The sequence below is a fragment of the Bombina bombina genome, chromosome 6, assembly GCF_027579735.1.
Source record: "Bombina bombina isolate aBomBom1 chromosome 6, aBomBom1.pri, whole genome shotgun sequence".
Classification (NCBI taxonomy): Eukaryota; Metazoa; Chordata; class Amphibia; order Anura; family Bombinatoridae; genus Bombina; species Bombina bombina.
This window is the reverse complement of record NC_069504.1, coordinates 1,047,996,684-1,048,020,362: the sequence shown is the minus strand read 5'-3', so window position 1 is coordinate 1,048,020,362 and position 23,679 is coordinate 1,047,996,684. Positions and strand designations below refer to the sequence as shown.

Here is a 23,679-nt window from a genome sequence, read left to right as displayed (position 1 = left end):
ATAGTGATGTCGCGAACCTAAAATTTTCGGTTCGCGAACGGCGGACTCAAACTTCCGGTATTGTTCGCGAACCCACGAACCGCCATTGAATTCAATAGGCAAGCGAACTTTAAAACCTACAAGGACTCTTTCTGGCCACAATAGTGATGGAAAAGTTGTTTCAAGGGTACTAACACCTGGACTGTCGCATGCTGGAGGGGGATCCCTGGCAAAACTCCCATGGAAAATTACATAGTTTATGCAGAGTCTGCTTTTAAGCCATAATGGGCCTAAATCAACTAACATTCCCAAAGTGGCTGTCTCAAAACATCCCGGACAGAAGATAGATTGATAGATAGGATAGATAGATATACATAGATTGATAGTTAGATAGAATCGATAGAAGAGAAATAGATAGATTTGTTAGATATATAATTACCCTAATAAAGTCTAATAATTAAACATGCGTTCTTGGACCCAACTAGCTTGTGTTAATTAGTACTTTTTTTAGCACTTTAATCCCTGTTTCCCCCCCCCCCCCCCTATCGGGGGTGTTCTATATGGCCTGCCTGATTACCCTGAAAAAATATAATAATAATATATGCGGTCTGGTACCTATTTTAACTAGGTTGTGTTTTAAGTACTACCATTCTTAGCACTTTAATCTCTGTAACTCCCCCTATTTGGTGAGGTCTATACGGCCTGGATGATTACCCATACAAAATATAATAATAAGACATCTGCTCTTGGTCTGCGACCCATGGTAACTATGTTGTGTAAATTAGTAATGTCCTTCGCATTTAATAGCTGTTACTCATACTCACCCTATCGGTGGAGGTCTATATGGCCTGCATGATTACCCTTACAAAATATAATAACCAAACATATGCTCTGGGACCCATGGTAAGTAGGTTTTGTTAAGTAGTACTGTTCTTTGCAGTTTAATACCTGTTACAACACCAAATGGTGGCAGGTCTATCTGGCCTTCATGATTAGCTGCACCCAAACCCAAAAAAAAGGCTGAGTGGTCTTAGACTAACACCCATGGCTAACTCGGTTGTTTCAATTAGTACTATTCTTAGCACTTTCATCCCTGTTACGGGTGGTCTACATGGCCATCATGATTAGCCGAACAAAATACTACAATCCAACCTTTGCTCAGTCTTCATAGGCCCTTCATTGGCTGTATTTTGATAGTACAGTTCTTATTATTTTTATAGCTGATACAACACCGAATGGTGGCAGCTCTATATGGCCTGCAAGATTAGCCGCACCCAATACAAAAATAAATCCAAGCGGTCTTGGATTAACACCCATGGCTAACTCTGTTGTTTCAAGTAGTACTATTCTTAGCACTTTCATCTCATCATCCCTGTTACTTCCAGGACTCTCGGTGGTGGTCTACATGGCCATCATGATTAGCCTAACCAAATACTACAATTCAACCTTGGCTCAGTCTTCCTAAGGCCCTTCATTGGCTGTATTTTGGTAGTACTGTTTTATTAGTTTAATAGCTGATACGACACTGAATGGTGGCAGCTCTATATGGCCTGCACGAATAGCCGCACCCAAAGCCTAAAAAAAAGCCAAGCGGTTTTGCACTAACACCCATGGCTAACTCTGTTGTTTCAAGTTCTACTATTCTTAGCTCTTTCATCTCATCCCTGTTACTTTCAGGACTCTCAGTGGTGGTGGTCTACATGGCCATCATGATTACCCTCACCAAAAATATAACAACAATACGTGCGTGCAGGGAACCATGGTAAGGTTACCTTTCGCAAAATATTTTTCAAGTAGGCCTGGCACACAGGCTTGGAAGGCAGTAGAAAAGTGCAATTTGAGGGCACGAGCAAACTGAGGATTAAGATCAACAAAAAAAATTTTTTTAATTTTAATTAGTAACTATACTGTCTGTGACAACAATTATGATTGGTGTAAATAGTTGGCTAGACGGCCTGGCACAAAAGGCTGGCAGTGGCAGGCAGGAGGTAAATGCAATTCAATGGCACTAGGAGACTGAATATTTGCAGTCAAAAAAATTATGATTTTTTTTTTTAATTACTGTTACAAGATTTGTGATTGGTGCCACTAATTGGCTAGTTGGGCCTGTCACACAGGCTGGCAGATATGAGTCGTGGATGGTAGGTAGGGCAGCAATTTAACACAGTATGCTGTGTAAGTGACAAAAACACAGGCCTGATAGAAAATTAAGTTAGATTACACTAGAAAAATATTTTAAAATTTTAGATTTTAATATTAAAATTATGTTAAGAAGTGCAATGCACATATGACTCTATGAGTGGTCGCACTGGCTGGCTGCTACGTAGGGCAGCAATTAACAACAGTATGCTGCGTAAGTCAGATAGACAGTTAGACACAGCCCTGATAGAAAATACAATTAGATTACACTAGCATAATGATTTAAAGACTTTTTTTGGGAAATTTTAAGAAAAAGGTTAAGCACATACATATGAGTCGTGGCTGATAGCCTTGGAAGGGCAGCTATTAAAAACAGTAGGCTCTGTAAGTTGGATACACACACGCCTGATAGAAAATACTATTAGATTACACTAGAAAAATGATTGAAATTATTTTTTTTTTGGGGGGGGGGAATTAAAAAAAGGTTAAACACATATGAGTCGTGGCTCATAGACTAGGGAGGGCAGTAAGTAAACACAGTAGGCTCTGTATGTCAGCAAAACACACAGGCCGGATAGAAAATTATATTAGATTACACTAGCAAACAAATTTAAACTTTTTGTTTTTTATATTAAAATTAAGGTGAAGAAGAATAGATATGAGTGCTGGGTGGCTGCCTGGCACAGACCAATTAACAAAAAGACTGAAAAAAAATGAGGTATATTAATGCTGAGTGAGCCTGACAGACACAGGCCTGATAGTAAATGTAATTATATTACACTAGCAAAATATATATTTTTTATTTTTTTTTTAAATTTAAAATAATGTTATAAACGGATATTAACACTGGTGGCTGCTGGCTGGCACAGAGCAATGAACCAGAGTATATGCTGTGTGACACTGGCCTGATAGAAAATGAAAAAAAATTACACTAGAAAAATAATTACATTTTTGGGTTAGTTAAATTTAAAGTAATGTTGTTAGGGAGATATCAGTGGTGGCAGTAGTCACAGCATATGCTGTGAGCCTTAAACACACAGCTGAAAGCCAGGCAAATGCTAATAAAAAAAAACGAAAAAACAAACAAAAAACTGCACGAAAAATAGCCCTAAAAAGGGCTTTTTGGGGTGCTGTGCTTTCAGCAGAGATGAGTGGAGTCCTTCTGGACTGTAAATACACTAGCCTAGCTATGTTTTTCCTATTAATATCAGGAGCAAAAACACAACACGTCCTCTCATTAAGAAAGCAAGGTCGTTATGAGTCTAAAATGGCGGATTCCGAGTAGCTGGGAGGGTCTGTGAGGGAGTGTCTGATGTTGATTGGCTCTAATGTGTCAGGCGGCTGTGACATAAAGGGTTAAAGTTTCCACAATGATGATACATAGGGGCGAATCGAACATCGCCATGTGTTCGCCCACAAACGCGAACAGTTCGGGACATCACTAAGTATGTATTTCGTTTTAAATAGGTATTATTTAGTTAATAATTTTAACTTTAATTTAGCTCTATTTTAATTATGTTACAGTTAGGGGGTGTTAGAGTTAGGGTTAGGTTTAGGGGTTAATAGTTTAATTTAGGTTGTTGCGATGTGGGGGGCTGGTGGTTTAGGGGTTAATAGGTTTATTTAGTGGTAGTGATGTGGGAGGCCAGAGGTTTAGAGGTTAATAACTTTATTTAGTGGTGGCGATGTCGGGGAGCGGCGGAATAGGGGTTAATATCTTTATTATAGTGTGGGTGATGTTGGGGTGCAGGAGAATTGGGGTTAATAACTTTAGTATAGTGGCTGCGATATCAGGAGCGGCAGATTAGGGGTTAATAGATTTATTTAGGTGGCGGCGATATTGGGAGCGGCAGATTAGGGGTTAATAACATTATGTAGGTGTCAGCGATGTCGGGGGCAGCAGATTAGGGGTGTTTAGACGTGGGGTTTATGTCAGGGTGTTAGGTTCAAACGTATCTTTTTTCCCCCATAGACATCAATGGGGCTGCGTTACAGAGCTTTTCATTCTGCGATCGCAGGTGTTAGGTTTTTTTCTGACCCTCTCTCCCCATTGATGTCTATGGGGAAAGTGTGCACGAGCACGTCAAAACAGTGCTTGTATTTTGTGCGGTATGAAGCTCAATACAACTATATCGGACCCACAAGCCGGCTGTTTTAAAACTTGTAATGGCTGCGCTATAGGGGGTGAAATAACGCAACTTTTGTTGCGTTCGTTAAATTCACTATAGTGCGCATAACTTGTAATCTACCTGAATGTTTTTTATTATTTTTTAAAATATTTAATATTTCCATAAAGAGCCTTAAGATTACAAAATTTTCATGCGTACTAACCCGACCACGTTTAATCTAAATTATGAAACCCAATGTGTAAAACGCATGTTCTGTATGTGAAGATCATTGGAGTTTTTATAACTCCTGTCGGGTTAGCGTGTGAGTATAGGTGTTATGTTTTTTCAGTTTGCACTTTCCATTGACCTCTATGGGAGAAGAAGTTAATGAGGTGCAAAAAGCCTCCGTCTACTAGTGTAGTTTACGCGCGAGCGGAAGCGCTAGATTGTGCTCCACACATAATCTAGCCCTAAATCAGCCAAAAATACTGCACTACTCTCATGAGCCATTCTGTTTTACATAGAGAGAAGCATATGTGTTACTCTACCTTCTGCCTCTCACTGTTTTTATTATTTGATTTTAAATATTTTCCTGACACCTACTCATTTTGTTTCTTTTAGGGCAGCTGTAAAAGTTTAGCATTTTGCGCATTCCATGGTTTAATTACTAAACGGTGCTCAGCAGTGAGCACAAAACTGATGTTGCACTCTATTTGCCTAACTTAATAATCTCTAAACAGAAACAAGAATGCATCTTGTTGGTAATCTTGTTGGTGTACAGGTTAAAAATTGTGTGAACATAATAAAAAACATCTTGTGAATGATGGTTTATGTTCTACAACACGTTCAGGTGTCAAAATTTGATGTAAAGTTACATGATGATTTCTTTCTGGTTATTTCTAATTATTTCTGAGCTCCGTGTGGCTGTTCCTCTGATACAGCCATATGTCCCTATTTGCGCATTTACCTTAACCCCGCCCACAGACCCCCAGACACGCCCATGAACCAACCAGACATGCCCACTGAATGCCCAGACACACCTACTATCCCACATATTATCCACCCATGATACCTTCCCCTCCCAATACGGCCCCGCCCACAAAGGGCAGCAGTCTTCCTCAACCTCCTGAATTCCTAATACCTGGACACAAATGTTGGGAGGTGTGTGAATGGGATGTTACTAGCATTTATCAACAGTTTGTGTAGCAACTAATAAATCAGATATGTGGTGTCTAAACTTCAAGGTGTAAAGTGGTTTTCTTATTTAATGCTGCAATAGATGGAGTCAATACTGCTCTCATCCTTAAAGCAACATTTAATGCTTTTGTGTAAAAATTGTGCTGTGTCCAATGATCCCTAGACAGGCCAGTAAGCAAAATATTTTAAAATGCTGCATATTGCCTAAATAATTTTTAGTTGTAGCATTCTGAAAATCTAGGTTATTGATTTATTGATTTATTTTGGCTTCTCTAGGAAAAAGTGAGACAAAGCACACTTTTATTCATAAGAAGTATGTGTTTAATGTCCCTTTAACTGTCCATGTCTGAGTAAAAGCCAGATGTGAGGTCAAGACCAGTGTGAGGTTGTAGAGGTTAAAGGTTATTTTTCTTTAACTGGTATTTTCAGCACAGTCTCACATTACCAGCTATGCAGGTTAAAATAATGCCATTAGTGTCATGGGTCAGATTCCTAAGAAGTAAGCGTTGCATCTGAGATGATATATGTGGTTTCAGTGACTGGATTCCATCACAGAATCAGTTTCTATTTACAAGGAGCAGTGTTGGAATCTTCTTTGCACCAGTTATTCTGTAAATTCCATGGGTTGTTCTTTCCAGGAAAAATATTCTTTGTTTTTCTGATTTATGTTTTACTCCTCTGCAGGTCCAGGCCTGGCATTCATTGCATACCCCAGAGCTGTCTCCATGATGCCATTCTCCCCTCTCTGGGCCTGTTTCTTCTTTATCATGGTTATTCTTCTAGGACTGGACAGTCAGGTATTTATACATATTATTATAATCATTTGCTTGAAAAGTTCCACAGAATTCTGTGGCACTGGGTGTATGAGTAGAGGTAAGGCCATGACAATGACTCATGGTAAAAAAGGATTACAGATACATACAAGTAAATAACAACTGAACAAAATTATTAATAAAGGGGAGGAGAGTTCTGCTACAAAAAGCTTACAATATACATGGTTTTAACATTCATGCACTTGTTTGTCTAGCAATCTGCATTGGCAGAATGTTTCTCAGTGGTGGCAGCATGGGCAGCCAGTAGTTGTATGAATGTGCTGCACATCAGTATTAAACTTATGGCTCATTGGCATCAAAAGAATAGCTCAAGCTAATGTTAACTCATAGAGATAATAAGCTAAGTTCCAGGGTAGGGGCACTTCTGGTTACTCATGAATCTATCTATCATCATCTATATCTATTAATCTATCTAGCTTTCTATCTATCCATCTATCCATCTATCATCTATCTATCTATGTATCCCATTCTCATGAGAATATTTTGCACAAAAACATAATTCAAGTTGTTTTTTATCGCTCAAGTGATTGTCTAGGGCACCTAATCCCTCACATATTATACGTACCATACAGTAAAATTCCGATTATCCTAGCTTGTGAAGGTATAATCTAGATTTTATTAAAGACACAGAGACAAGTATTTTGCATATCTTTCTTTATACTACTCAATGCAGCCTTTTAAAGTGATGATACAGAAGTGAATAAAACATTAAAACAGTACAGATAAAACATGGTAAACGTAAGTAGCCATTGAAATGGGTACTTTAGTGAAAACAGAAAAAATGGACCAATAGGATGTGTCATAGCTCCCATAAACTGTCCAATACGTGCCCCAACTTCCTCTTTCTTGCTTGATGCTGAAGTTCCAGATATTAGAAATAACAGAAAAAAGTTCCATTATGAAAACCAAAACCAACAGAAATATTGCAATCCAACAGGACTCGAGAAGACTTCTTTTAATTCCAAAACCTTGAGATGTAGAAGAAAACCAGGATTCTTTGAACTGGGAGAAGAACTTCCGAGGATTTGAAGGGATTGATTGTAGAGACGAATGAAGAGGGATGAAACCACTTTTCAAGTCTTCATGATTAGTGGGTAACTGAAACCAAACATAATGTTAATAATGAGAAAAAACAAAAAAGGGAGGGTACATGCAGAGGTGGGAAAAAATCTAGATTATACCTTCACAAGCTAGGATAATCAGAATTTTATTACAAGACCAGAAACTCCTATTTTGCTAGTTTAAAGCAAATATTAAATAAGTAAATTGTTAGCTGGATGAAGAATGGGTTTGAAATAAAACTGCTTGAAAATAGAGTCCGAAGACCAATCTGCAGAAAATAAAATCTGTTGTAAAGGAGCAGCTTTAAGAAAGGCTTTAGAAGCAGTGGAACCTCTAACAGAGTGAGCAGAAATTTTTTTAAATATCAATACCAGCTTCTTTCATAACCCACTTCACCCAGCGGGAAATAGAAGTATTAGTGACAGGAGCATGAGGAGGAACAAAAGAAATAAAAAGTTGATTAGAAGATGAAGATCTGAAAAGAGAAGTTCTAGATTCATATTCTTTGAGACATTTAACCACACAAAGGGAAGGTTCAGAAGGTAAAAAAGGGTAGAAAATAGAAGAAAAAGGTAACACCTTCAGGAGAAAAAAACTTTAGAATTAAAATCTAAATCACCAACATCAGAAACCCTATGAAAAGAAATGAGACATAGTAAGGTAGCTAATTTAGCAGAAAGTTGTTTTAGGGAAAGAAGGTTATTAGAAGGCAAAGATTTGAAAAGAGAGAAAATTTTATCAACGTCCCAGAAAGAAATTATATTTGGGAGTAGGAGGACGCTTCAGTCTAATGGCTTTCAAAAGTCTACAAATGAGGGGATGTTGTCCAACAGGAAAATTATTTAATAGAGAGTGTTTAGCCAAAATAGCAGATCAATATAAATTAATAGATCTGTAGGCTAAACCCGATTCAAAAAGGGAGGACAAGAAATTGATAATATGATTCAAATCAGCTGAAAGGGGATCCAAGTTCCTATCCAAGCACCAGCAAGACCACTTCGTCCATGCGTAAAAATAAGATTTTCGGGTGCCTGGGGCCCAAAATTCTTGCATGAGAGATTTAGCTCCTTCAGAAAGTCCTTCAAGAGGGCAGGAATCCCCGAAATTGACCAAGCTATTAGACGGAGAGAGTCTTGAAGAGTTCGTGAAAATCTCCTTCTGGATTGGACAGTAAGTGAGGAAGATGAGGAAGAAGAATAGGAAGTTTGAATGACATCTCCAGAAGAGAAGGGTACCACGGTTGAGTTGGCCAAAGGGGGGTTATTATCAGGAGAGAAATTTTGTCCCTGCGGACTACTGAAATTGTTCTTGAAATCATTGAGAAGGGAGGGAAGGCATATGCTCCCTGAGGGGGCCAGAGTTGGAGAAAGGCGTCTATAGTGGCTGCTTCTGGATCCGGTCTCCAACTGTAATAATGGAGAATTTGAAAATTTAGACGAGATGCAAAAAGATCTAAATTGAAAGGACCTCTGAGATGAGAGAGAGAAAGGAAAACTTTCCTGTCGAGTCTCCAGTTGCTGAAGTCCGTCAGAAAACGGGAACCCTAGTCCGCCGCGGTGTTTGAGAGACCCAGAATATATTCTGCTTTCACAGAAATATTCCTGTCTAAGCATAAATGTATGAATTCTTTGGTAATGTTGGATAGATCTCTGGATTTTGTACCTCCCAAACGGTTCAGATAACGAACTGCAGAGATATTGTCCATGCGGAGAAGAATGGTAACTGGAGAAGAGTTTTTTACAAAACTCTTGACAGCGAAAGAACCCGCTAGCAGTTCTAGACAATTTATATGGAATCTCTTTTCTGAGAGAGACCATTTTCCTCCTGTGATGGAAGGACCACATCGAGCACCCCAACCGGATCTGCTGGCGTCTGATTCGATGACAAGGTCTGGGGAATTGCCAAAAATAGCTCTCCCATTCCATGCTTCCATGTGAGAGAGCCACCAGGAGAGTTCCACCTTGGCTTCTGGTGAAAGTTGAATTAAGTGAGAGTAGGAGAAACCTTTTTTTAAATTACAAATTTTGAGACGTTGTAGTTCCCGATAGTGTAGAGGAGCAGGAAATATAGCCTGAACAGAGGATGAAAGTAACCCTACTATCCTGGCTATATTCCTGATGGGAACAAATTGAGCTGAGAGGGTACGAGATATTTCTTTCTTGATGTTCTTTATTTTGTCTGGAGGTAAACTGAGAGTAGATTTGGAAGTATCTATGGAGAAACCCAGAAAAATTAGAGATTGTGTAGGAGTTAAAACAGATTTCTGTTTGTTTATTATAAAACCTAGATTCTCCAGAAGATGAATGGTAAGGTATAATTGATCTTGCAGAGAAAAGAAACTCTGGTTCATGATCAGAATGTCGTCTAAGTAAATAATTAGACGGACTCCTCTGAGTATCAACCAGGCCATAACTGGTTTTAACAATTTTGTAAATATCCAAGGAGCTGAAGAAAGATTAAAAGGAAGGCAAGTAAGGCTCCACAATTGGTCTTTCCAGGGAAAAGTTAGGAATTTTCGATGTTCCAGGGCAATTGGAACGGTCAGGTAAGCATCTGTGAGGTCTAAACGAATTAACCAATCGTTTTCTCTGAGACAGTCTCTTAACAGATGAATTCCTTCCATCTTGAAATGATGATAGGAAACAAAGGAGTTTAGTTCTCTTAAATTTATGACCGGACGGAATTGTCTATTTTTCTTTTTTACCAGGAAAAGATTGCTGATGAATAAGTCTTGAGAAAATTCCGTGTTTTGTATAGCCTGTTTTTGAAAAAGACTTAAAACCTCTGATTGAACCAGATTTTGATCCTCTATTGAAAATTGAATGGGACGAGGTCTTAAGATCTGAATAGGAGGGGAGGAAAATTCTATCAGAACACCTTTAACTGATTGAAGGATCCAAGGGTCTGAAGTTATTAAATTCCAATTTTGAACGAAAAGAGAGTCTGCCACCAAGATTTTCTGGGAAAGAAGGAAGAGAAGAAGGAAAAACTGGACTTACTTGTAGGGGGGCGAGATCTTGCTCTGGAACGCTGACCCCTTTGGAATCATGGTCTGGATCGGGATGGAAAGAACTGTGAGGTGGAAGGATCTTGAAAAGATCGATGGAAGGGTTGTTGAAACTGCTGTTGCTGGAATTGAGGTCTTGTCTGATAGTTTGTGCGGCCAGGAAAGCGACCTCTGCCTTTCCCTGCCCTGTCGGAAAAACTATTAGGATAGAAAATTTTTCGAACTGAAGTTCTGACTTTATTAAGATTAGAAAAAGTATTAATATAGTTATTGAGGTCTTTTAGGAAAATATCCCCAAAAAGAAGACCATTAGCATCAGAGTCAATTTCGTTATTAGCATTGTCACAAATCTTGGGATCGATTTTTCGTAGAATGTTCTTTCTACGTTCGATAATAATTGCTGAATTAGCATTTCCAACAAAAGAAAGTATTCTTTGAACCTATTCCCTTACTAAAAAGGGATCTAGAGGAGAATTTTCAAATACAGCCTGCTCAGAAATTTCAAAAAGTTTGGAAATTGGGCCAACTGAGTCTAAGAGTTTATCTTGGCATGTTTTCCATGCCCGATTCATGCCCTTCTTGACTTTATAGCCAGAGGAGCCAATAAATTTTATAATTTTTGGGTCAATTTCAGGGGTTATACAGGAATTCTTAGGAAGGAGGGGACGAGGGCATTCAGCTCTCATTTTGTTGCGAGAGTCTTTTTTGAGGGGAAATTTTAATTGGAAATCAATAAAAGTGGCTACATCTAAAGAAGGGCACCATTCGGAGGATCTCGGGTGGTGAAGGTCATCTGCACAAAATCTTGGATTACCAAGACAATCAAAAAATTTTAAATTCTCATTTTTTGAGGACTTAGATTTTTTAATAGATTTTTTACATTTTTTAGCCTTAGGGGAATCTGAATCTGAGGATAAATTATCCGATATATCCTCAAAATCAGAGTTGGAATTTACTTCAGTAGAAGAAACTGAGTCGGAGGATAAGACCACTTTTTCAGATTTTTTCAGAGATAAAGACTCAGAAAAATGTTTGATCCCATATGTAACTCCTTGGGATTAGGGGAAGGTTTAGCGGGTGTTTTCCTTCCTTTGCCGCCAGAAATTGAAGAGTCAGTTAAAGTCTGACGAGACTTAGACAATAATTTTTTGCTTGCAAAAACAGAGGCAGAAAAGGGTCTTTTCCTTTTAAAAATTGCTTTAGGAATAGGCTGTTGGGAAAGGAGTTTAGTCATGTGAGACAACATTTTTCCCACAGAATTGTCAATCATAGATTGAACAGATTGAGCAGTAAGAGGCTCATTGGCTTCAGAAATTTGTGACATGTTAATACATTTTTTTGATAATATTAATAATAAATATAATGTTAAATATTAAATATTTATATAATAAAATTTATTGTAATAATAATAGCTAAGAACTTCAGTTGATAAAAATCTAATACCCAAAATTATGTGTAAAACGTATAATTTTTAAAACATAAGTCTCACAAACTTGCTGTTAGACAAAATATAGAAGGCAAATACTAATAAGTAATACAAGCACACCATCTAGTGTCTAGATCGAGTATATAATTTGTAGCTGAATACAAAATGTACAGAGTATCCGGAGCGCAGTTTGTTTATTCGGGAGCCCAGCTGAGGTGAAGAGACAGTTACGTCAGAGGGCGGGAAACCAGGAGGCGGGAACAAAGGGGGGAGAGAAGAGTGATGACGCAGCAAGATGGCGAACGGCTGCACGAGCCGAAAATAGAAAATAATAACGGATAAAAGGTAGGAAAATAGAAAGTATAATAGAGTGACAAAAAACAAATATCGGGTTAGTGTGGCGGTAGCAAAAAGAAGGGAAAGACCACCAAAAGGATAAAAAAGCGATGAAAAAAAAATAAAAATGAATAAAGTAATAAAATAGACAAAAGTATAATAATGAAATAGAACAATAAGGGGTAAAATGTTTGTAGAAAAAACGATATATAAGAAAGTTTTTATATACAAATATACAATAATAATAACAAGAATTTTAATAAGAGCAACTTTATAAGAAACTTATCTTTGCATGAGCAGCAAAAGAAAGAGGAAGTTGGGGCACGTATTGGACAGTTTATGGGAGCTATGACACATCCTATTGGTCCATTTTTTCTGTTTTCACTAAAGTACCCATTTCATTGGCTACTTACGTTTACCATGTTTTATCTGTACTGTTTTAATGTTTTATTCACTTCTGTATCATCACTTTAAAAGGCTGCATTGAGTAGTATAAAGAAAGATATGCAAAATAGGAGTCTCTGGTCTTGTAATAAAATTCAAGTCAGATATCTCTCAAACGCTAAACTGATAGTGCTCTAAGATAATGGAGCACAAGTAATAGAGTTTTCCTGTGCTACACAATTAATAATAACGGTTTACAGGTCTCAAAAAGCACTACATTGTACAGTGGTATTTAGGATTGCGTTCAAGAGCACCACTTTTAATATGAGCGCAAAAAAGCACACTAATAACACCTGCTGCACTATCCAGTAAAAGTATAGAATGTGGCTGTGTTAAGATGCTCTGGTTAAAATATTTAACCATCCACTTGTAATACCAGATGATGCTTTGTCATTTTTGGTGTTTGCAGTTTGGAGTTAAATGTTACATAGTTGCCAATATTTAAAAAAAAAATTCCAGGGACCCTTTGCAGCAGAGCAAGCAGGTTCACAGAGTATTGATGACCTACTGTTCAACTGCTCAGTTCTGCAATCAGCACACTCTCATTTGATAGTAATAGTATACTTTAGACTTATCTATAGCTTATTATACAGATTACAGCAACAAGCTCTTACACCTACCCTATAATATTGACAATACCAGACTCTGGAACACATTGTGGGCATATGGTTATTGTTACAACACAGCATTAAATTGAGGCAGACAAATAATATGTGAACCCATTCCATAGTAATAACAATATTCCAGTAGGAGTTACTTATATTTAAATAAGACACTCTATCTATCTATCTGTCTGTCTGTCTATCTATGTAAATGTGTGTGTATATAAATATACAAATGAATACAAATAAACAGTATAGTACAGGTGCTGCACACACAGACTGGCAAGGCGAAATACACAGGAATGCAAATATAGCAGTTAAAATACACAGGCAAAAAGATACACACATAAACTGCAGCAAATAACAGGTGTCTATGATTAGTACCTCTGGAGCCTAAGGCAGGATAAACCACTTGAAGGCTGACAGGTACCACTAGAACACAGGCAGGGTGCAAGTTCCTCTAGAGCATTGTTTCTCAACCTGGGTCGTCAAGTACCCCCAACTGGCCAGGTTTTCATTATAGATTAACCCTGGGCCGGCTCAACCATTGGACCAAAGTGGGTCCAATGGACCCTGGCAGCACTTGACAAGGGGCAGCACTTCAGTGACTAATTCAGTCATTGTCAGATTAAGACCAGCCCTGTCCTGTGTCTCTGTGGGAAAAGTCACATGCTCCCAGCAGCATATCATCATCATGCACAAAGAGAAAGAGATGGTCAGGGTTGACATTCAAGGTGGGACAAGTGCATAAGCATTGGTTGCAATCAGATTGGCAGGCAGGCTAGTAAGTTGATATAGTAACCAGTAATGTTACTACTGGGGGGGCGTCATTGCATTCTTGGATCCAGGCAGCACAATTTCTTGAGCCTGCCCTGGCTGAACCAGTGCACAGGTGAAGTAATCAGCTAATGGATGAGAGCAGGTTAGTAACCATGGCTACTGATCAGCTGATTACTTCTCCTGTGCACTGGTTCAGCTATAATAAAAACCTGGCCTGTTGGGGGTACTTGAGGACTGTGATTGAGAAACACTGCTCTAGAGCACAAGACAGTATGCTGGTACCACAGGATGGCAGCTTATGACTAGTACAGCAGGATGGCAGCTTATGGCTAGTACACAGGGATAGGCACAGACAAAGGCTGTGGCGGACATTTTCCAAAGTACAGACCTTAGTGAAGGACACCAAGGTACATTTGAATTTAAAAACATTATTTTATAGTGCGTGGTGTTATTATGCTGATGCAGATACCACTGATCCTATAACCAGCCGTCCTCTGGCTATATCCATGTGCCAGTGTCACTACTGTGTCATTATATAGTGATGGGTGTTATTATACTGATGCAGATACCACTGATCCTATAACCAGCCCTCCTCTGGCTATACCCATGTGCCAGTGTCACTACTGTGTCATTATATAGTGCTGGGTGTTATTATACTGATGCAGATACCACTGATCCTATAACCAGCCCTTGTCTGGCTATACCCATGAGCCAGTGTCACTACTGTGTCATTATATAGCGCTGGGTGTTATTATACTGATGCAGATACCACTGACCCTATAACCAGCCTTTGTCTGGCTATATCCATGTGCTAGTGACATTACTGTGTCATTATATAGCGCTGGGTGTTATTATACTGATGCAGATACCACTGATCCTATAACCAGCCCTCTTCTGGCTATACCCATGTCTGTGCCAGTTTCATTACTGTGTCATTATATAGTGCTGGGTGTTATTATACTGATGCAGATACCACTGATCCTAAACCAGCCCTTGTCTGGCTATACCCATGTGCCAGTGTCACTACTGTATCATATAGTGCTGGGTGCTATTATACTGATGCAGATACCACTGATCCTATAACCAGCCCTCTTCTGGCTATACACATGCGCCAGTGTCACTACTGTGTCATTATATAGTGCTGGGTGTTATTATACTGATGCAGATACCACTGATCCTATAACCAGCCCTCTTCTGGCTATACCCATGCGCCAGTGTCACTACTGTGTCATTATATAGTGCTGGGTGTTATTATACTAATGCAGATACCACTGATCCTATAACCAGCCCTTCTCTGGCTATACCCATGTGCCAGTGTCACTACTGTGTCTTTGTATAGTGCTAGGTGTTATTATACTGATGCATATACCACTGACCCTATAACCAGCCCTCATCTGGCTATACCCATGTGCCAGTGTCACTACTGTGTCATATAGTGCTGGGTGTTATTATACAGATGCAGATACCACTGACCCTATTACCAGCCCTTGTCTGGCTATACGCATGTGCCAGTGTCACAACTGTGTCTTTGTATAGAGCTGGGTGTTATTATACAGAGGCAGATACACATCCAGTATTTCACTCAGGCATTATTTATTCCATAACTTATCACCCAATATCGCTAGCAGTCTCTTGACAAGCCACTAACTTTATTCACACTACATATTTTTTTGCATTCCTATTATTTAATCAGAATGAAAAGATATACTAAGGTTGTGGCGGACACTGCAAGGGCTAGTCACGGACACCAGTGTCCGTGTATAGACACCTTGCCTATCCCTGCTAGTACAGCAGGATGGCAGCTTATGACTAGTACAACAGGATGGCAGGTTATGTTAAAATACAAACTTAAAGGGACAGTCAACACCAGAATTGTTGTTGTTTAAAAAGATAGATAATCCCTTTATTACCAATTCCCCAGTTTTTCATAACCAACACAGTTATATTAATACACTTTTTACCTCTGTGATTACCTTGTATCTAAGCCTCTGCAAACCAGCCCTTTATTTTTGTTCTTTTGACAGACTTGCATTTGAGCCAATGAGTGCTTACTCCTAGGTAACTTCACGTGCATGAGCTCAATGTTATCTATATGACACACATGAACTAATGCCCTCTAGTGGTAAAAAAATGTGAAAATGCATTCACATAAGAGGAGGCCTTGAAGGTCTAAGAAATTTGCATATGAGCCTATCTAGGTTTAGCTTTCAACTAAGAATACCAGGAGAACAACGCAAAATTGGAGATGAAAGTAAATTGGAAAGTTGTTTAAATCGACATGCCCTATTTGAATCATGAAATTTTGGACTTAACTGTCCCTTTAATGTCTCTTAATACTTCAGATCAGAGATCACTTGCATCTGCATTTAACAAGCCTATCTTACATCTGACAATTACATTTTGAAGTGACTGTTACAATGTGATTATTTTCTTGCATCTGTTATCTTCCCATGATGCTGCTGACAGTTCGTGTGTGTGGAGAGCCTGGTTACTGCACTGGTTGACATGTATCCCAGCATTTTCCGCAAGAAGAACCGCCGGGAGCTGCTAATCTTGGTAGTTTGCGCATTCTCCTTCCTGATCGGGCTTGTAATGCTTACTGAGGTATGAAGGGAAAAAGGGGCATGTGGCATTGGTCTTTGGGACATCAGGAGCCATATTACATAATATAATAATTGAACAGAAAGTCTCTATTAAAGAGACAGTGTACTGGAAAATTGGTTCTCCTTAATGTATTTTGAATTACTTGTTATACCAGCTGCAGAGTTTTAAATGTATGAGAAATTGTTCCTTTAAGTATATTTTTGTTTATGAAATAGCTGTTTTTGCTAATTAAAACCACAACCCAATACAGCAGGCTGATCTTGTAGGGAGAGAATACCTCATTATGTTATCTGTCTAATTATTTACACAAAGTTCTCCTTATCTTTTTATTATTGTTTATTCAAAGTCCAATATTAAGGCCTTGATATTCAAAGCATGGGGTGGACCCGTGAAGTGCCGATGAGTGGCAATGTGTCTCCCATAGGAAATAATAGGGATTGCGGCTTCTGCAAAACTCTGCCGACATCGCCACTTGGGGAGGCGTATTTGAAGTGTTCCTACGCAGCACAGACAGTGCGTTGACTTAAACCAAACACATTTTCTATGTAGTAACACTTCAAATAATGCATACCAAACCTTACTGTAACTAAACCTACACTATCTGCCTCACACTGTAACGTCTCGCCACTGAAAAGGTGGTGCGACAAACATGGCTAAAACCCTATAAGAGAAAGAAGCACAGAGGCGCCAACATGGCCTAGTAACGTCACGGCAGTCAGATACAAAACATCAGCAGGATAGGAAATATACTCACAAGCGTAGCGCACCCAAATGGTGCTATTGTGGCAGCCTGGAACATCAAACAGTGGTCCAGCTCACTGGTGTCTCCAGCCAGATAGAGATGATCCTTGGCGAGGGCCTATCCTATGATGCCTATAAGGGCAAAAAAGGCACACACATAGCCCAGTAACGTTTGTACACCAGATATAAAAGGATTCAAGGTTGTACTTACAGGAAACAAAGCACCACCAGGTGCAATATCAGCAGTACTGGGACCTCTCAGCCGCCCAGTGGACTGTGGAATCCAATTTGCAGGATGCAGAAAATCACCACTTTGGAAGATAGAACTAGCACACACACTCTGCCCCCAAACAGGAGCAGAATAATTGTGATAAAGCAAGTGTATATTTAAAAACTTTTATTTTAAAAACAGCAACATGTTTCTCAGCCACCACAGGCTGTTTCCTCAGGCTATGTTAAAATGTTAACAACATTTGCTTTATAAAGACAATAGAACACATAAAACTAAATCTGATAGGCTAATTAATTTCTAAAGTGTGAACACCTGTTGCACAGGTCAGCAGTTGGTAGGCATGGAAACCCCTATATACAAAGCTCTCATATGTAACACAAACCATTTTGAGCAAATCCCAAATAAGAATAGATATCTCTGTATTAACCTCCATACCATTGCCATACCCAAAATAGACAATAGCAATAACCTTGTAACCCTTCAAATTAGGATTAAAAAATAAAAAATGGAAAACAGTAATATAACAATCACAATAAAAACATTTGTTATACACCTCAAAATAAAATAATCAAAATATGTACAACAATATAATATACCCCCATAAAAAACATAAGCAGGATACATGTATTTAATAGTCTCTATTCTACATATAATCACATAATAAAATACATGTATCCTGCTTATGTTTTTTATGGGGGTATATTATATTGTTGTACATATTTTGATTATTTTATTTTGAGGTGTATAACAAATGTTTTTATTGTGATTGTTATATTACTGTTTTCCATTTTTTATTTTTTAATCCTAATTTGAAGGGTTACAAGGTTATTGCTATTGTCTATTTTGGGTATGGCAAAGGTATGGAGGTTAATACAGAGATATCTATTCTTATTTGGGATTTGCTCAAAATGGTTTGTGTTACATATGAGAGCTTTGTATATAGGGGTTTCCATGCCTACCAACTGCTGACCTGTGCAACAGGTGTTCACACTTTAGAAATTAATTAGCCTATCAGATTTAGTTTTATGTGTTCTATTGTCTTTATAAAGCAAGTGTTGTTAACATAGCCTGAGGAAACAGCCTGTGGTGGCTGAGAAACATGTTGCTGTTTTTAAAATAAAAGTTTTTAAATATACACTTGCTTTATCACAATTATTCTGCTCCTGTTTGGGGGCAGAGTGTGTGTGCTAGTTCTATCTTCCAAAGTGGTGATTTTCTGCATCCTGCAAATTGGATTCCACAGTCCACTGGGCGGCTGAGAGGTCCCAGTACTGCTGATATTGCACCTGGTGGTGCTTTGTTTCCTGTAAGTACAACCTTGAATCCTTTTATATCTGGTGTACAAACGTTACTGGGCTATGTGTGTGCCTTTTTTGCCCTTATAGGCATCATAGGATAGGCCCTCGCCAAGGATCATCTCTATCTGGCTGGAGACACCAGTGAGCTGGACCACTGTTTGATGTTCCAGGCTGCCACAATAGCACCATTTGGGTGCGCTACGCTTGTGAGTATATTTCCTATCCTGCTGATGTTTTGTATCTGACTGCCGTGACGTTACTAGGCCATGTTGGCGCCTCTGTGCTTCTTTCTCTTATAGATCACGCCACACCAGGATGACCGTCCTATGACAGAGAGCTGCCTTCTTTCTTTTGGATTATTCTTTGTGTGGACATTTTTGTTATTTGATTATACTAATATCATCTGGGTCCACTTGTGAGCATATCATCTCTAATAATCTGATATAAGTGTGCTAGGTTTATTGTATATTCTCTTAATTATCTGTATATATCTGCTTACTGTTTGCTGCTTATTGTTAGCGCCCCCTAGGAGTGTGGGGTATGTTTTATATGCACCACCCTCCTTATATCTATGGCTAAAACCCTACCTGTAACCGGTACTCCAGGAATGGAATATATTGCACTACTGGCGATATTTCCCAAGAGAAATGTAGGTTACTCCCCTGGAATGCCCAGCTAACTCAAACAGAATGCCTACGTCTTCTTCATGTCTTTGCTATACCTGAATAATAAAGATAGCAACAACAAAAGACCTCCCTATTATAGCTATAGGAGCTATTTCAATACATGTATATACAATGTTTAAATAATATGCACTTACCTGTATAAAGCATATTAATGTAAGTATTGTATAGATTTTAAACATTTTAAGCACAGGAAAAAAAAACATGTTTAAAATCTATACAATACTTAAATTAATGAGCATTTAAACAATGTATATTCATATACTGCCCCTCTAAACTATTAACCCCTTATCCGCACCCTAACACAGCTACACAATTAACCCTTACACTACTATAACCTATTAACATTTAACCCCTAAACCACCAATAACACAATCTTCCTGTAACCCATTAACTTAGAAGGGCATTTGGTAGGGCATTGCCCTAAAGCTATTACAGCTCTTTCCAGACCCCCCCGCCCCAACTTAAAAAAAATCTGTATACTAAAAAAAATTGCCTTAAGAAGGCCATTTTGTAGGGCATTGTTCTTTAGTAATTACAGCTCTTTTGGACAAAAAAAATAAAAAAACCCTATGAAAAAAAAAGAGAACCCATCCCCCAAAAAATTATAACTGTAATTAATTTAGGGCATTGAGCTACAAACTGTCCTTCTTAGGGCAATTTTTTTTTTAGGATTGGGATTTTTTTTAGGTTAGGGGTTTTATGCAAAAGAGTTGTATTTTTTTTAAGAATATGTATTTTTTTTTAAGAATACTGTATGTATTTTTTTGTAAGAATATGTTGGTTTTTTTTTAAGAATATGCTGGTTTTTTATTGGGCAATAGAGCTGCAATTACTTTAGGGCTATTCCTTACAAAATGCCCTTACCAGGGAAATTTTTAGTTTAGTTTTTTAAAATAAGCTTTTTATTTGGGGGATAGGGGTTACTTTGGTTTTAGATTAGGGATTTTTGTGCCAAGTAAAGGAGCTTAATTAATTCAGGGGAATCGTTAAACTAGGTTTTAGTATTAGCGTAGGATTTGTTATTTTGTTAAGGATAATTTTAGTGTAGGAGTAACTGTTTTTTTTTTAAAAAATTTGGTAGTGCTTTGTTTCTTTTTGTAATGTGTTTTTTGTTATTTTTGTAATGTTAGAGTTTGTTATTTTGTGTAGCTTATGGTGTGTTATGTTAGGGGTCTTAGGGAGGTTAGCTGTTGGGGTAGTTAAGTAGTGTTGGGGTAGTTTGCATTGGGGGGGTTATGGTGGCTAAGGGGTTAATTGGTTAGGGGGTGCTTGCGTTGGGGGTTGTGACAGTTTAGGAGTTAATAGGTTAGGTCTGTTTGCGTTGGGGGGTTGCGGCTGTTTAGGTGTTAATAGGTTAGGTGTGTTTGCGTTGGGGGGTTGCGGCTGTTTAGGTGTTACTAGGTTAGGGGGTGTTTGTAGTGGGGGTTGTGGTTATTTAGAGACTAATAGGTTAGGAAGTTTATTGTGTTGGGCTATTGGCGGTATAGGGGTTAATAGGTCAGGAAGTTTATTGCGGTGGGTTATGGCGGTTTAGGGGTACATAGGTATATTTATTAGGCTCTGTGCTATATATTTAAACAGGATCCTATACTTTACATTATCTCAACTCCTTTCACTCACCATCTTTCTTCTTCTTGCAGCTGGGGATGTCTCGCCTAACCCAGGTCCACCCTCTGCTTCCCTCAGATCACTACCCCAAATGACACCTCATACACCTTGCACACGTAACCCTCTAAACCTCATTAACTGCACCTCTATTAGTACACCCCAATTCTCGTGTGCCCTTTGGAATGCACGCTCGGTATGCAATAAGCTTACATCTATTCACAACCTATTTATTTCACGTTCACTTAACCTGTTAGCCCTCACTGAAACTTGGCTTTCCTCCTCTAACACAACTGCTGTAGCCTCTCTGTCCTATGGCGGCCTGCACTTCAGTCACACTCCCAGGCCTGGAGACAAACAAGGAGGAGGAGTAGGAATTCTCCTGTCTCCACACAGTACCTTTCACTGCATTCCTTCACCCCCCTCTCTTTCCTTCTCTTCTTTTGAAGTTCACGCTATCTGCCTCTTCTCTCCTATAGCGCTTCGTGTTGCAGTTATCTATCGGCCCCCTGGCCCAGCATCACAATTTCTGGACCACTTTGAAGCCTGGCTTCCACATTTTCTCTCTTCTAATGTCCCTTCTCTTATCTTAGGGGACTTCAACATACCCCTTGATAAGCCTAACACGCCTGCTGCCTCTAAACTTCTATCCCTTACCACCTCTTTAGGCCTGTCCCAGTGGACAACATCTCCAACACAATGTGAAGGCAACTCCATAGACCTGGTCTTCACAAATCTCTGTGCTGTTTCCAACTCCCTTAACTTCCCCTTTCCTCTCTCTGACCACCATCTATTAACTTTCTCTCTCACTCTACCTGCTACATCTTTGCAAGCCCCCAAAAAAACTGCTAACTCACAGGAATTTAAATGACTTGGATCTCACAGACTTTTCCACTTAACTGATTCCTCTGCTCTCTGACATTTCATCCCTCTCTTGTCCAAACCTTGTGACTCTACAGTATAATTCGGCACTAAAATCAACACTTGACAAAACTGCACCCTCCACTCTTCGACGTACATCAATCACTCAACGGCAACCGTGGCACACTAAACAGACCAGATATCTTCAACGATGCTCACGGGCTGCTGAACGGCAGTGGAGGAAATCACGCACCTTTGCTGATTTCCAACATTATAAATTCACCCTTAAGTCCTACAACTCTGCGCTCAGCCCGGCAAAACAAGTCTATTTCTCCTCCCTTGCATCATCTCACGCATCCAACCCCAGAAAACTGTTCTCAACCTTTAACTCCTTTCTACGTCCGCCTGCCCCCCCCCCCCCGCCCACTACCAACCTCACTGCTCAAATTATTGCTGATCACTTCAAAAATAAAATTGACACCATTAGAAAAGAGATCTGCACCTCGCACCCCGCAAACCCAGCGATCCTACCCACCTCTTCTATTAACAAAAATCTATGCTATTTCCCTCCTGTAACAGAGGAAGAGGTCTCTGCACTCCTATCCTCGGCTTATCTCACAACCTGCCCACTTGACCCTATTCCTTCACGACTTATTCCCTCTCTCTCTGCTTCACTAACCCCTACCCTAACTCATCACTTTAACCAATATCTCACTGCTGGCACATTTCCTGACACATTCAAGCATGCGTCAATCATACCAATCCTAAAAAAGCCCTCGCTTGACCCCTCCACGCCTTCTAACTATCGACAGGTCTCCTTACTTCCCTTTGCTTCAAAATTATTGGAACGACTAGTCTATAATCGGCTAACTCAATTTCTCACAACTAACTCCTTACTTGATCCACTATAATATGGTTTCCGCCCTAAAGACTCAACAGAAACCGCTCTTACTAAAGTAACAAATGACCTGTTATCAGCTAAAGCAAAAGGCCATTACTCCTTACTAATTCTTCTTGACCTGTCCGCAGCTTTTGACACAGTTGACCATCCTCTCCTCCTAAAAATACTACATTCATTTGGCATCCGAGACACAGCCCTCTCCTGGTTTGCATCATATCTTTCAAACCGCTCGTTTTCAGTTTCCTTTAACAACATATCTTTAGATGATAACAGGTCATTTGTTACTTTAGCAAGAGCGGATTCTGTTGAGTGTTTCTCAGTTGGAGTACCGCAACGCTCTGTCTTGGGTCCCTTGCTTTTCTCTCTTTATACATCTTGCCTTGGAAAACTTATAGCCTCCTTTGGATTCCAGTACCACCTATATGCTGATGATACCCAAATCTATCTTTCCTCTCCTGATATCTCTCCCTCTTTACTCAACCAGATTTCTGGCTGCCTCTCTGCAATTTTCTCTTGGATGTCTTCAAACTACCTCCAACTCAATCTGTCCAAAACTGAGCTGCTTCTTATCCCCCCCCCCTCTTCGAGACATCCGACACCTGACATTTCTCTGATGGTTGGAGACTCTATTCTCAACACCTCACCCCAGGTCCGCTTGTGGTCACATTAGAACTCACATTCAACCCACATATACAAACGCTTACCAAATCCTGCCGTTCACACCTACGCAACATTTCCAGAATTCGTCCCTTCCTTACTCAAAAAACTACAAAAATACTTATTCATTCCCTCATCCTGTCACGCATTGATTATTGCAATCTACTCTTAAATGGCCTTC

General features: G+C 39.2%; 1 protein-coding gene across 2 annotated transcripts in view; it reads left to right on the top strand.

The window, feature by feature from the left end:
• The window catches only part of SLC6A13 (solute carrier family 6 member 13), a 215,582-nt gene that overhangs the window by 173,767 nt on the left and 18,136 nt on the right, over positions 1 to 23,679 (top strand). For both annotated transcript variants that reach the window (XM_053718822.1, XM_053718821.1), the window contains exons 10-11: positions 6,108 to 6,220; positions 16,380 to 16,517. In XM_053718822.1, the coding sequence (XP_053574797.1) occupies positions 6,108 to 6,220; positions 16,380 to 16,517 (251 nt within the window). The remainder of the gene's footprint in view (positions 1 to 6,107; positions 6,221 to 16,379; positions 16,518 to 23,679) is intronic.